We start from the raw sequence: 14,788 nt of genomic DNA on the forward strand, positions 1-14,788 counted from the left end.
GCGTAATAATTCCATATTTGGAATTCGCATTTCCTAATATGGTAGGATGAAAATACCCCGTAAAATACCGCAAAATTACGGCACACTGTAACCTGTGACAGATGTATAATAATGTGATGTACTCCTAATCAGTGTGCCCTCTAGGCCAATGTGATGTATCAATGATGCGTAATGATTTTTCGTGATGCAGCTAGTTAAGTGCATCATTGACTGAATAAAAAATCATACATTGAAAAAGTTACCTTACTAAAAATATTTGCAATTTGTTAAAAAAAAATTGTCATTTTGAAGACAAAGAAAATCCTTGGCCACAATCTTTTTGTTTGTGAAGTCAACAATTTTTATTTTAGCGGACTATTTAAAGTTAATCAATAATTTTGCTAATTCAAGATGATGCTATTTTAAAATAAAGTATATTCTCACAATGTGATTGTCAGCACTTCAACCAAATTAAAATTCTCTTAATTTATGCATTGAGTCAAATTCGATAAAATAGCATGTAGCTATTTTAACATGTTTTACAGTAATTCACCAACCTCTAGACTCACTTTGGGGAAGGTGTTCGTGAGAGTTCTGCATGAACCGGCCATGACAATTGGCCATGATATACATGATTGTGTGTATTCATACTTATAAACCTGTTGGTGAGAAATTGTAGCCTGATACTAAATTATCACTGACAGAACTATTTTTTCAGTGAGAATGGTTCAGACTAACTTAAAAATATTCTGATCATCAATTTTTTTATTAAACATTTTTGTAAAATTCGTTAAGCAGTGTCTTTGATATACTTTTTTGTATCCATGAGTATTAAATTGAAAGTATAGGCTATAAATAACTATAACTGTGTTGTAACAAATCACATTTTTCAAAGATATAACGGATTACTTAAATTAGTGTGGCCACTATTTCCACTAATGTATTCACACCATACAATATTAAAGTATGTCCTCTATAAAACATGGAGATATTACTCTCACCATTTCTATTGTGAATTCAGTAGTACAGGCTATGTTCTCCCTCATTAATCTCACTGTTAATAGGTGAGAATAATTTCTCATCATAAACAATGAGAATAAAAATGTATTCACGTAAAATTGTCCAGTGTGACATGCGGGCTAAATAAAAAAAAATTGTGGTATGTAGACATTGTTTTTTTCTTTTTTCTCTATATATTGTTTTTTTTTAGGTTATACCGTAAAATCTGTATTAGAAGCCGCATCTCTAATATAAGTCGCATCAATTCCTTTTGAACAATTTAGAATCAAACATTTACCATTCCTCATATGTGTAGATGCTCTAATAGAAGTCGCATCCCCTTTGTTGCATTGTATCATTTTAATTGAAGCCGCAGCTTCTAATACAGATTTTACAGTAATATTTTTTTTACATATAATGACTGTTTTGCATTATTAATTACATTACCAAGTTTTGCAAAATATAGAAATTCTGTGAAATTTCATTTGGAACCTGGCACAATTTTGTGATGTTTTCTCAAATATGGCAAAAAAGTTGAGTAGTATAGAATAGCGTAGGTTGGGTTATAGAAACCACCGTTTTTTTTTTTCTCTTGACCTCACAGTCCTACTCTGTAGTGACTAGTATAGCCTGCATAGTCGGCTGTTACATGGTATAGCGATTATAAGCACGTCTGATACAATTGCTGTGCACGCAAAAGTATTCAAGTAATGGATGCAACACATGTCGAGCATTCAAGAGAATTGAACCCTGTTTAAAAAAGACCAGATGCTGCTCTTTCAGTTTTCAATTGTCTTTTTAAAAAGGATTTAGAAAAAGTGCAAATCATAATAAACCAGAGATATATATTTCATTTTGCCAGGTTGTGAACATCAATCTATCAGTAGAGTATAATAGAATCTATTAATAAAATAGTGAAGAAAATTCGCTTTATTTGCAACTTAATTGAATTTTTGGGAGTATATAATGAAGCTGGGAACATTTTTGAAATGCAAAATAAACAACTACAGTCCAACCTGTAGTACTGATCACCTGACTCAATACTGACATAAATAAATGTTGCTTACCGATGACATCATCTTTAGAAGCAGCGCCCTCAGTGTTGAGTGACATTAATGTTGCTCACCTATGACATCATCTTTAGAAGCAGTGCCCTCAGTGTTGTGTGACATTAATATTGCTCAGCTATGATATCTTACATGGAGGCAAAGTTTTCTTGTAAATGCTGAGTGAAAATTTGAATCTGTGTGACATAATGTGTCATAATTTGAAGATACCGGTATATGAATCTGTATTCATCAAAAAGTCAATCAGGATTTTTGAAGCTGATGTAACTATTTTCTCAAAATGATATAAATCGCAACTTATAAGTTATACTCACTGGGACCCTTCAGGTATTATCTGTTGAGATGGATGAGTAAGTAAATTGCAAATATTACTATTGCAGCAATAAATTAAATATCAGTTAATCTAATGCACATTGCTAACTACACATCATTAATCTATTTTGTTCCACAGGGATCTACATTTCCTGCATAGAACAGTGTTATGCATTTTTTCTATTTAATTCAGTACTATAGATGAATAATTGTTAAATCAAAACTTTATTATCGTTCCATGAATACAGGTTTCATGTTGTTGAATAATGTGCTCAAATAAATGTCTGGAAAATTTCTAGCCACGATATTTGTCACTTGATTGTTGAGGGGCTGATGTAGTTGGCATTTAAAGTCAACATTAACAAAGTTTTTTCATACTTTTTTGGTTATGTTTTTTTGGCAATGAAACATTACAAGTGATTGTGTTTCAACATAAATGGTGCTTTTTTTGACAACAGATGATGGACCATATATGGCATATAATGTTTTTGAGAACACTGATTTTTAATCAACCAGTACAATATTTCAACATATTTTTGTAAACTGAAAATTGAACTATTTTTCAAAACTAATTAATATTTAAAAGTGGTCAAAATTTTTTTCAATTGAGCTTTGCCAAATTTTCTAAAACATGTGATCTGACAAAGTATTTGGGGATGATCATTTATTGTGGATGAATACAGGTTTTCCATTTTGTGTCCAGTACGTACTGACAATTAAACCGTATGTATAGTGACCCCACCGTGTGCGTCCAGTTACGTTGGTGATGGAAAAACTTGTTTTTTTTTAAATGATTTTTACAAAGAACTCGGAAATCGTCAATTGATTAGCGTTCATATTCCATGTTTGGTTTTACCCACTTAGCTCCCAACGAGATAAATATGTACAATATTATACAGTGTATGCGTTGCCATAATGACGAGACTGATCAGCAATAGTATATATAATCTTTATAATGTGTGGTATCCGAGCAATATGCTGCCATAGACATAATCATTCTATCTTTTTATAGGTAGATGAATCACTCATTGATTATGCCTGGGGAATTCTTATCTGTGTCAGTGCCCTTAGTTTGTGTATTTTTTATGGGTTATTAACATGATTATATTTGGGTTTTTTCTGAATTAGAAATACTGTTGTGTTTTGTACAACTATGAGGTTGTGTTTGGGAATATTATCAATAAAATAGAATAGAATAGAATAGAATAGAATAGAATAGAATAGAATATTGCTTCTTTTTACAGAAATAAATCGATGTTTATTAGAAATGTTTCATTTATGCTAATTAATAATCATTTTTTGTTACAGTTGAGAGCCAAAAAAAAATTTGTTTACCAAAATCAATGTGCATGACATTTTTCAACATATTTATTCTATCGGTAAATTGCATTTTTCATAAAAACTGAATATTTCAAAAACAGAAAAAGACGTGACTTGTATGTTTTTAAATGGGAACATGTGGTGACAATCGTGTGTGTGTCCATAATCAAAACAGCTATTCGTTTACAGTAAATTTGAACACATGTTGCATAGCAACCACCATCAGAGTTTCAGTCGGAATTGAATATTATGTTTCATATTCTTACTTACATTAGTATGAGTTATGAAGCCGTTATGACAATTTTTTGAGAACCAATAGTCCGAAATGTGATAAAAAATTGCAAAAATTTTCATTTTTGCAGGATCTCTAGTATCAAAATTATTTCTTTACATTTTTGCTCAGTGACATGGGATGTAGAAGTCATATTTGCTCCTATTAATAGAGCATGTCTTTGCGTATACTACACAAGTATTTCTATGTTTAAAATAAGTAATATTTTATTGATTTTATTTTAGAATATTTTATGTTTCTAATAGAGCAAATTTGGTAACTATTTTAGGTTCCCTGTATGATGTTACTGTTGAAATATTTTAGCAGATTTGGGGGCCGAGAGATTTTCATTGAGTTTTAAATTCACTGGTTTGTGGAAAAAAGAATATTTGTTGTTGTTAAATTTGTTAAATTTTCACGGGGTTCAATTTAGTGCATTTAGCGGTCAGTGAAAAGAAACCGCAGTGAATAATTAAGCACTATACAGTAGTTTGCCATTAGGTTGAGTTTTCTCCCACAATGCATTTTTCGGTGAAAGCGTTGTAATACTGCCGAAATGGTAACTATCCACTGGGGGGGGGGGGGGGGGGGCTTAAGTTAGTCTTTCAGTTAATTTTACCGAATGTATATCAATCAATATTGTGGTCTTGAACTTTGGAAGAAGTTAACTTTCTTTTTTTTTTTTTTGCAGAAATCTTTGGACAAGGAGACCATGGCTATGATACCTTCAGGTAATGGTTTATTATTTTTAATTTTATTAATATTATGACTTGTTAGTCCCTGTTTGGATGTCTGAAAACGTGGAAGTATTAATTCTGGTTCTGTTCTTCTGGTTATTCAGAACATCAGCCGATATTGTTCAAACTTCACATAAATGGAATATGTAATGGCATACATATACACAACAATTTACTTAATTATCAGAGAAAAATGGCTGATTGGCAGCCATCTTGGAAACAACTTTGCTATACTCTGATACTTGATTGCATTCAGTGTTGTTTTTCATAGATTACTGAGGCGATTATTGATATCTGATTTTAAACCTTTTGGATGCAGTAATTTTTTCTGCCATACATGGTGAAATAATTTTTGATCCTAATAATTTCTTTCTTCTTTCTTGGACCATAATTTCTCATTGTCTACATTTCTTAATCTTTGAACTTTTTTCAGCAATGTAGAATTAGCTACATAAACTAAAGGAAATATTCTGATCTTTTTCAATAAAGCATATATAAATATGATTACTTTAGTTATAGAAGCAAAATATTCTGTATATTTATGGCTTTTGCTAACAAAAACATTATGATTGCCACACAAGCAAAATGATCATGGCCATGCAGGCATGCAGCACTAGTGCAAAATAGATATTGATTAGCACATCATGTGTCTTATTAATTAGCAAACTGCAAGTCGCATAGACTCATAACTACAGAAATTAATGAAATCCTGCTGAAATTCTCTGCTAAGAAATTTAAAAAATTCAATTCAAAGTAAAACATGATCCAGTATATCTACAAATTGATGTGTTAATTGCTGGCTTGTAAAATTTGTCATGCAACATTTTTTAATGATTTTTTTTTATTAGTGGGCATTAAGTGAGATTCATCTTTGATTTCTTCCTCAGTATAATGTTTTTTTTTACTCGTGTTTGTTGCATTTTGTGCCATCCAGATCTAAAACTCATGGTTACTTAGTCTCAGTTGAGTTGACAAGGTGATTATTAGAGTTTGATGTTCTCAGTGTAAAACATCTATATATTATATAGGATACTACTATTATGAATTCAAAATGAACGAAATTTAATGGAAGTCTGCTTGGCTAACAGTTTTAAAAGCTGGTAGCCCAATTATATTGTATTATTTGTTAATTTGTGTCGGACAACCATAAAAATTTTTTTTACTTGAAAAAAACAAAGTATTAATATTTTTAAAATTTTTAGTAGTCTGGTTGGACTACTAAAAATATAATTTTGGAACATATAATACCGGTATTAAAATATAATTTTGGTAGCCCTAAGACAAGATTTGGTCATCTGTGTGCCTTGGGCTACTGCATGTCATGTGATAAAATGCTCTTTCTCAGTGTCACAGCACTGTCCAAAATATTTATTAATTTTACCAGTAAATTTTGCTACCATTAGCACCACTGTACCATGTATTTCTATTTCTATGGGCTCTGCACCAGCTGCTGTGGAACGCCAGGCGAAGAGCCGGTGAAAAAAGATAAAGTTGAAAAAACATCACAAACTCAACTATGAGACAATCCTTATTACACTGTTAAGGAGAGTCTCGGCAACTAGCCTAAAGTACAGTATTTAGCTCTGCTGTCGACTTTGTCAAGCGGAGCTTATCATATGAGTGTTTTCCCGTCGTTGTCTGAGTCAATTTTTTATTTTTTTGACTTTTTCTTGGAAACTACCATTCTTATTGCTTTGATACTTGGTGTATACCGGTATATACCTTGGGCAGACCTTGCTAAGATTTGTTCATTTCATGATGATATCTTCAATTCTCTAGTTTTGATGAATAGTTTTGGTAAAAAGTAATATTTTCTAATGATATCTTCAGTTTTTTAATTAGTCCCCGTTCGGACGAAGTTTCCAAGCAATGAAAATTCCTGGATATTCACTCTCAAGAATGAATGAAAATAGAACTACAAATTAAATCATTGATACTGTAGTACACTATCATCACAGACTTAGCTTTGCTCCCTTAGAGGCTCAGCTGTGTCAGTAGAATAGAAATCTGAATGTCTGTATAATTACAACAAATTCAAGGCCTTGGATGCTGAAATCTTTAAATCTGTATAGGGATTTATCAATACCCCGGAGTACAATCCCCGATATTTTTCATTTCTTCTCTTACAATGCAACTGTCACGCACTGACCATAAATATAATCCTTTTTTTCTTTGCTTTTTGAATTTATATTTGACCTACTTCTGAAGGATTAACTTTTTATATGTCTTACCTTGCTGCTTCTTTTGACTTGATCTCTTGGTATTTCTATAAATAGATTTGAATAAAATTAAAAAAATAAATACCATATTTTCTCTATTAGAATTGCATCTCCAATAGAAGCACATATAAACTTAAAATTGGGTTTATACTGAATCATTGAAATATTATATACATGGAAAAATCTTTTTAATTTACGTAAACACGTGCGTCAATAATAGAGCAAAATTAATTTGGTTTAAGAAATTTCTAGATAAATTCTAAGCTGCCTAGCTGTTAGCTGAAACAGCTAGATTTTTATATACCCTATATATAAAATATGTTTTTGAAATGCAGTCCATCACCCCTTTGGCCATTTTTGCCGATTTTTAGTCGCCGGAGCGATTCACGTCCCAAATTTTGGTTCTCCGGGCGTCTCTAATAAATACCCTATCTAACCGCTGGATTGAATTAGCTAAATTTATATGAAAAATTCATAGAAAATTGGGCGAAAATCGGTCGTTTTTGGCCTCAACGTTTTTTTGCTCGGAAACGCAAGGGCGATAAGACTCGATTTTCAAGAACGTAGGTCGCTCGGATCAGACTGTTTCTATTGTTTCGAGTCTGTTGTGTGTCTAGAAACATAACAACTTTGTTTTTTGGTGAATATAGAACATGCTCTGTTCCAATAAAGGATTTTGATATGCAAATCGAACAATTTTAATAGTTCCTTATTGTAACGTCTCCCATATAAATAGTTTTCTACTCCCCAGAATTTGACAATGGTACTAGCCCAGAATTGACTTTCTGTTCAGCGCGTCTTTGATTGTAGCAATGTTTACGCCACTGTACAAAAATACGCACACTCGCGAATTTGACAACATTCACTTGAGCGTTTTAGGATAGTGGGAATAGAAGCAAATAGATGGAAATGCCAGTTACGTCACTCATGAAGATTGATGATTCGATTGCTGGCCGGGATAGATGTATTAAGTGTTCATTTCTATGCAATATGTCTACACATGCGATTCTCAATTTCGATGTGTAAAATCATATCGCTGCTGTGGACGGCGAGGCCGACAGATTGTTATTGTTTTGGTTTTGCGGCTCTCTTGGCATGGGCAACTGATTTTTAGGTTTCTGTTTTTTTTAATATTCTGACGTTTACTTGGTCGTATTTAACTGTTGTTGATTTTTTTGACAAATTCCAAGAACACAAAACAAACAACTGACAACAATCGACAAAACAAAAACACTTCACAGTCACTGTAGCCACACCAGTAAGAATCAAAGAAAGCTTGGAAAGAACTCCCGTGTGCTGAGAGTATTGAAGACACATTAAAAATTAATTCAAAATTACTTGTACATGAGATATTGATGGAAAAGCTGAAAACTAATTATGTAAATCAGGTATCTAATATGAACAGAACAGAACAAAAAAATTATGAATTATTATGCTAATTAGAGAATTAATATGAACAAATTTTAACCCAAAATTAATCAGGCCTGTCTATTTTCCTAGAGCATTTATGTACCAAATTTTATTCAAATGTGATGATCAGTAATTGAGATATCAGTGTTAATTAATTATGTTAATTAGGTGATTAATAAGCATAAATATTTACCAAAAACTAATCTGCATAGTTCTCTTTAAAAGTTTCATTAAAATCCAATTCAGGGTTATTTATATATCAGTGGAACATTATGCAAATTAAGTAATTTATATCCAATTAAAACTAATCAGGTCTCTGCACAGTCCTAGAAGATCTATGTAGCAAGTCTCATTGAAATATGATGATTATTACTTGAGATATCAGGCAAAAAGCTGAAAATTAATTAATTATGCAAATTAGGTAATTAATATGTACTCATATTACCCTAAAAACTATCAGGTCTGTGCAGTGTCCTATGACATCTATGTACCAAGTGTCATTGAAATGTGATGATTACTACTTGAAATAACAAAAGCTGAAAATTAATTAATTATGCAAATTAGGTTATTAATATGTACTGATATTACCCTAAAAACTATGAGGTCTGTGCAGTATCATATGACATCTATGTACCAAATTTCATTGAAATGTGATGATTACTACTTGAAATATCAAAAGCTGAAAATTAATTAATTATGCAAATTAGGTAATTAATAAGTACTCATATTACCCTAAAAACTATCAGGTCTGTGCAGTGTCCTATGACATCTATGTACCAAGTGTCATTGAAATGTGAAGATTACTACTTGAGATATCAGTGGAAAAGCCGAAAATTGATTAATCATTATGCAAATTAGGTGATTAATATTGCACAGATTTTTATCCAAAACTAATGAAATCTGTGCATTAGTCTGGAGCATCTGTGTGCCAAGTTTCATCAAAATCCAATGAGTTATTCTTTAGATATCAGTGGAAAAGTCATGGAACAGCTAAAAATCAGCTAATTATCATGCAAATTAGATAATTAATATGCATGGATTTTCACCAAAACCTAATCAAATCTGTGCATTGGCCCAGAGCATCTATGCACCAAGTTTCATCAAAAATCAATGTATGGTTCTTGAGATATCAGTGGAACAGACACACACAGACAGACACACACACAGACAGACACACACACAGACAGACACACACACAGACAGACACACACACAGACAGACACAACTGCAAAGACTCCCTTTTTGTGCTTCGCACAGGGGAGTCAAAAAGATACTGTGGAAACTACAAAATAAATGTCAGTGAATACAATATTTATTAATTTGCAGCCTCCATGGACAAGTTCACAGCCTCTAATATTGCAAAACCGTTAGTTGTGAACTGAACTTTAAATTTCATCAGGATTTACACATGAAGTTACACAGATATAAAAAAAAATGCAATATTAAGACAAAGAAAAATAATGCCTTTTTGTCAAGGCTATATCCTAATTTCTCTTATTTTGGGAGTATTTTTGTGAGTGTATATGTATGCATTAAAATTATTGTAACTTAAAATGTAATCATAGTACAAATGTAAAGTACACAAAATTATCGAGTGATTTAGGATGTGTTGGAAAAGTAGCCGAAATGCTGTGACATGGTCTAATTGGTGGTGGGAATTGCCAAGCCAGTTTATAAAACAAGCCAGTAGGCTGGTTGGCGATCCGCTCCACTCTGCTCCGGTCAAAAACAAGCAACTTCATATTTTCGGTTGTTGCCATGGTAGGACATGAACGTGAAGCTAACATCAGTTTATAACTAAAACCGGGCCCCGTATACGAAGTTCGCAAAAAAAAACGTTCAGTCTTTAGAAGTCACTTGTCATTGTATTCTGCTGTTAAATTTATTATTTCCAACCGTTTTGCAATAGTATTTTCTTGATTGAAGGCAGCATTTACAGTTCATTCATAGTTCATAGTTGCGTTGAGATTACGTTGATACAGTGTAACAATATTAGCGTCGGTGATCTCTTACCAGTGTGCCAAAATAAAAATAAAAAAACATGATCATATACACTGCAATTACAAGACTGGTAGGAGGTAATAAATTTGGGGCGAAAGTATCCAAAAATCAGTTTCTGGCTGTTGCCATGGCAGCAGTGAGCGAGAATTTTCTTTCAATTAGTGGTGGTCCAACCTGCCTGTCAAGTATGAACAAAATCAGCCAAGCCAAAAAAAAAACACAGAGCAGTTAAAAGCCGCTGGTGAAAAGTTACCCCAACTTTGAGGTCAAGTTTCTCGATAATGAAAATAGACATAAAACTACCAGTAAATTTATGCACACTCAAGCTGAGTAGAATGAGCTACTTAATCCTAGAATTGTAGGGTGAGAAGGTATACAAACATTTTTTTGGCTGTTAATCACAGAAGAGTCAAATTTCTCGGTAATAAAAAAAATAAAAATTTTCAGATTTTACCTAATAACTAGGATGATAGTGTGATCTGCCTGCCAAGTTTGAGGGAAATATGCCAAGCCAAAAAAATCACAGAAGAATTATTACGTGAAAACACTGGAAATCACACACAGAGACACACAAAATTGATTTTAAGGGCAATCCTAGTGGAGCGGATCGCCAATAGTGAACAAAAATGTTTGTAAATATATATTACTGACTGCAAAAGATGCTCATCGCGAAGTGACTTGTTCTGTTAATAAGATATTGTTGACAAAAAACATGAAATTTTTATTTTGAAATAGTTTATCATCCCGATTATAGAATTAATAAGTTTTCTGGTCAAAGTGTGGTAATTATTTGTATTCCTCTTTAGTATAAAATTATATTTATTGCGTATATTATTTAATATTTATATTTATTCCCACACCATTTCTATATTTCATAAATAATACCAGTGTATGAAATTACTATCTGTCTGTATGCCTGAAACAGGCAGGTAAAAATCAAAACTTACATGCCCAGTGGTATGGTAAAAGTTTTGTTCACAGTTTGCTTCAGTAAAAATTTTGAAAATGCAATTCTACTAAATAATACTATTAGATAAAATTGAATGCCATTCTCATCTGATGCTGATAACAATATTGTGAAACAAAATCTAACAATTTAAAATGGGAAATTTCAATTACCCGTTGTGTGTGTCAACAGAATGTGGAGTATTCTAAATTTATTTTTAATGCAGGGTTTGTGAAATTTGAATGTTACCTGCCATGGTGTCTCGTACACAATTATGGGAAATTTCAAACACTGATTGTATTCAGTAAGTGTAATTTCTAAGTGACATACAAATTTAATTTATGATGGTTTTAAAGGAGTTAAAACTGATTGAGGTCGAGCGCATGATTGTTCGTGTGTTAAGAAGGATAGATTTTTTTTCTACTTGAGAATTTTATCAAGCATCAGAATGTGAAGAAATTGATGATATATTATTTTTTTTACAAAACTTGTCCAAACCATCTGCTGTTAAAACATAAATGTCAAGCACTATAATAGAATTCCTACCTTTAATTTGATGTGCTCAATCCATCATTAAAAAGTAAAACTCGTAGAGCATATCGTAATTACAATGATCAAGTTATTTATTTTTAGTCTATTTTGAAATGAAACTAATTACTTCTCTTAATGATATTTTAAGGTAATTTTAATGTTCTCATCAGTAAAAAAAATCAATACAATTAATGGGACATTCATAGATTATAACAACCTTCACCTTTCTAGCTATTTTATTTATTTTTTATGATTGACACTTGAATCATTCAAACAATCTTCTGTGATGTAGTAAGTAATTATTCATTAATTTTTTAATGAAACAACATTTTTGTTGGAGTTTCAGTATATACTCAAAGATGTACTTTGAGAATATTGTAATCTTTTTTGAAGTCTTCGTACTATTACGTGAAATATTAGACTATTTGGGTATTTGGGAATATTTGAGTATAATTCACCCTTGTTTCCATTTACTTGGAGTCGCAGAACGAAAATAAATCTTGTGAATCCAAATGAACAATTGAACGGGAAGCCAAAATTATTGACAAAATAAATTTTCGAAACTCGTTGCAAATTGAAGTTCAGTACAATTTGAACAAAATCAGTTCATCGAATAATGTTCCATAATCCCAAGACCTCAATAAATTTTTATGAATGTGAAATTTTGTCACAGCAAAAAATATTTACAAACAAGGACAAATCATGTGCACAGATAGCTGTGTGTCTGGACCCTTTTTGGTCAATATTAAGTCTGCTCAACAATTCCATGTTACAAATAACACCTAAAGCAAACCAAATAACATGTAATTTATTTCCATATACCTATTTGCTCTATTACTTAGTATGTGTGCTTATGTAAATAGCAGAGGTTTATGTATACTGTCAAATAATTTATTTTAGCTGGGATTAATTTTGCTGAAAAGACTTTTTGGGTGATTTGTATGGAATTTATTTTCACTGATTTTTGACGAGTTGAATGTAAAATATAGGAAAAAAGGTATATTTGCTGGATTTTATTTTCACTGAACCATTCCTTCAGCGAAAGCAGTGAAAATTAAACTCAAGTGAAGTAAAGTATTTTACAGTATTTATAATCAAAATAAGTCATATTTTATTTAATAATCCAGTATAAATATAAATGTTAATTTGTTTTTATAATGAAGCTAATATGGTAACTTCTTTCAAGATTGCTTTAGCCATGGCAAAATGCTTTCACAAACATTCAAAATAAAAAGTTTAATTTTCTTGACATGAATTCTTGGTGCAGCTGCTAATTAAATAAGGACTTTTTCTGTTTTCAACTTTTACTTAGAACCCTTGGAATAGAAAAATATTTAGTTATGTACTGATCGAGATGTTGTGCATAATTTTACTTTACATAATGTACGTACATTGTTCTTGTTATGTACATGTACAACCAATTCCTTCCGGGAAATTTTACGTGTTTCAATAAACTAAACCTATTTACATTTTTCTTTAAATCAACTTTCTCTAAAATGAATTAATTTACTAAAAAAACTACTTAAATTATTATTTTAAAATTTTGTAGAGTAGAAAAATCTCTGTTTTAGGGCAGGAAATCACCGAGTATAAGTTTATTACTTAGACCCCACAAACATCCACATGTACTAATAGTTAATGTAAGTAGTTTTATTCATTTTCACATTGACATATAGCTTCATATATTGCATCATCGTCTGATGTTTTTTCCCCCTATTCATTGCGGCTATCTGTGGATGCTCTCAGCAGGCGTTATGTTAAATAAAGATGTTTAATTTTGCATTTTCTGGTTATCAACATGATTAAAGTACAAACTAGTTTTGTGTAAATTGGTACGTTAACTTATTAATTTTATATTATTGAATTATGGTAGGTTTAGGTTATAGGTCTGGATACAGAAATAATTCGTGTTCCTCGTCATGTATGTCATGTACGTAAAATTGTGCATTTTTTTTGTCAGAATAGATCAATTCTTAATGATATCATAGTGAGAATGCTTCAATGAATTAAGTCTCATCAACCATGAAAAAGTGGCGGAAACTTTCAGTCTACTCTCGCACTTTTTGTTTTCAATAGTGTTTATAGAGTTATTTTATATCAAGTCTAACAAGAAAAAAGAAGATAAATCGTGTTTAGTTTTAACAGACTCCTAAAATGGACAGATTGTACTGTTTGTGATGGCATTATTCTATGTGTATATAATGTTGTCGACAATTAAAATCAAATGCCTCAAAATTTATGCTTAAATGCATTGATGCATTGAGTAGGTCCTTTATCTCCCAGTATTACAGTGTTAATTTGCATTCAAACTCTTCCTAAAGACGTGTTTGCGATAGTGATAAAAACATGTGAATCAAAGAACCTAGAAGCACAAATGGAGGTGCCAAGTTCAGATTCCCAATTATTCCTTCTCTATCCTGCTAGCCACTGTTTTAACAAATATTTGTCTACTTCATCAAAAGTAGGAAATCTGATGATTATTTCCAGTTATGTAACCTGGTTATAGTCAGAAAATGAAAAGCGACTGTCCTAAAATCTACATTTAAATGTAAGATAATAGTTGCTGGTCTGTAGCTGAAGACTTGTAATCTATTCTGTGTGGATTATTTGTAACTATTTTGTAAAAACTAACAGTTTTCTATCAAAAGTTGACATTTAGAAATTTAGCCTGTCAACTAACCATAACATAGAGTGATTGTCAAAAATGACAGGTGGCTAGCTAAACAGCCTGTATGTAACTAATACAGTGCAAGTATATGAACGGTTTACAAGTATCATTCATGTAAATACAGGAGTGAGTGGTTGAACAATGGATCACATGATCAAAATGATTGAATTCTTTGTTTTGTTAAATATTGGTTGCTGAAGCGATAATGCATGTGCACGATGAAAATAGAATCGCGTCACCGTACTAAAACCTTTACAGTGGAAATTCCATTTTACTATCATTTCAGGCCGCTATCTCATTAAATTATTACTGCATGAAAATGATATAA

The 14,788-nt window shown here is 31.6% G+C and overlaps 1 protein-coding gene across 1 annotated transcript in view; it reads left to right on the forward strand.

The window, feature by feature from the left end:
• Positions 1-14,788, forward strand: part of LOC100367150 (sialidase-2-like) — an 87,114-nt gene that overhangs the window by 34,827 nt on the left and 37,499 nt on the right. The window contains exon 2 of the mRNA XM_085506133.1: positions 4,640-4,679. Within this exon, the coding sequence (XP_085362259.1) occupies positions 4,640-4,679 (40 nt within the window). The remainder of the gene's footprint in view (positions 1-4,639; positions 4,680-14,788) is intronic.

The sequence above is a fragment of the Saccoglossus kowalevskii genome, chromosome 12 (assembly GCF_978046115.1).
Source record: "Saccoglossus kowalevskii chromosome 12, keSacKowa6.1, whole genome shotgun sequence".
NCBI lineage: Eukaryota > Metazoa > Hemichordata > Enteropneusta > Harrimaniidae > Saccoglossus > Saccoglossus kowalevskii.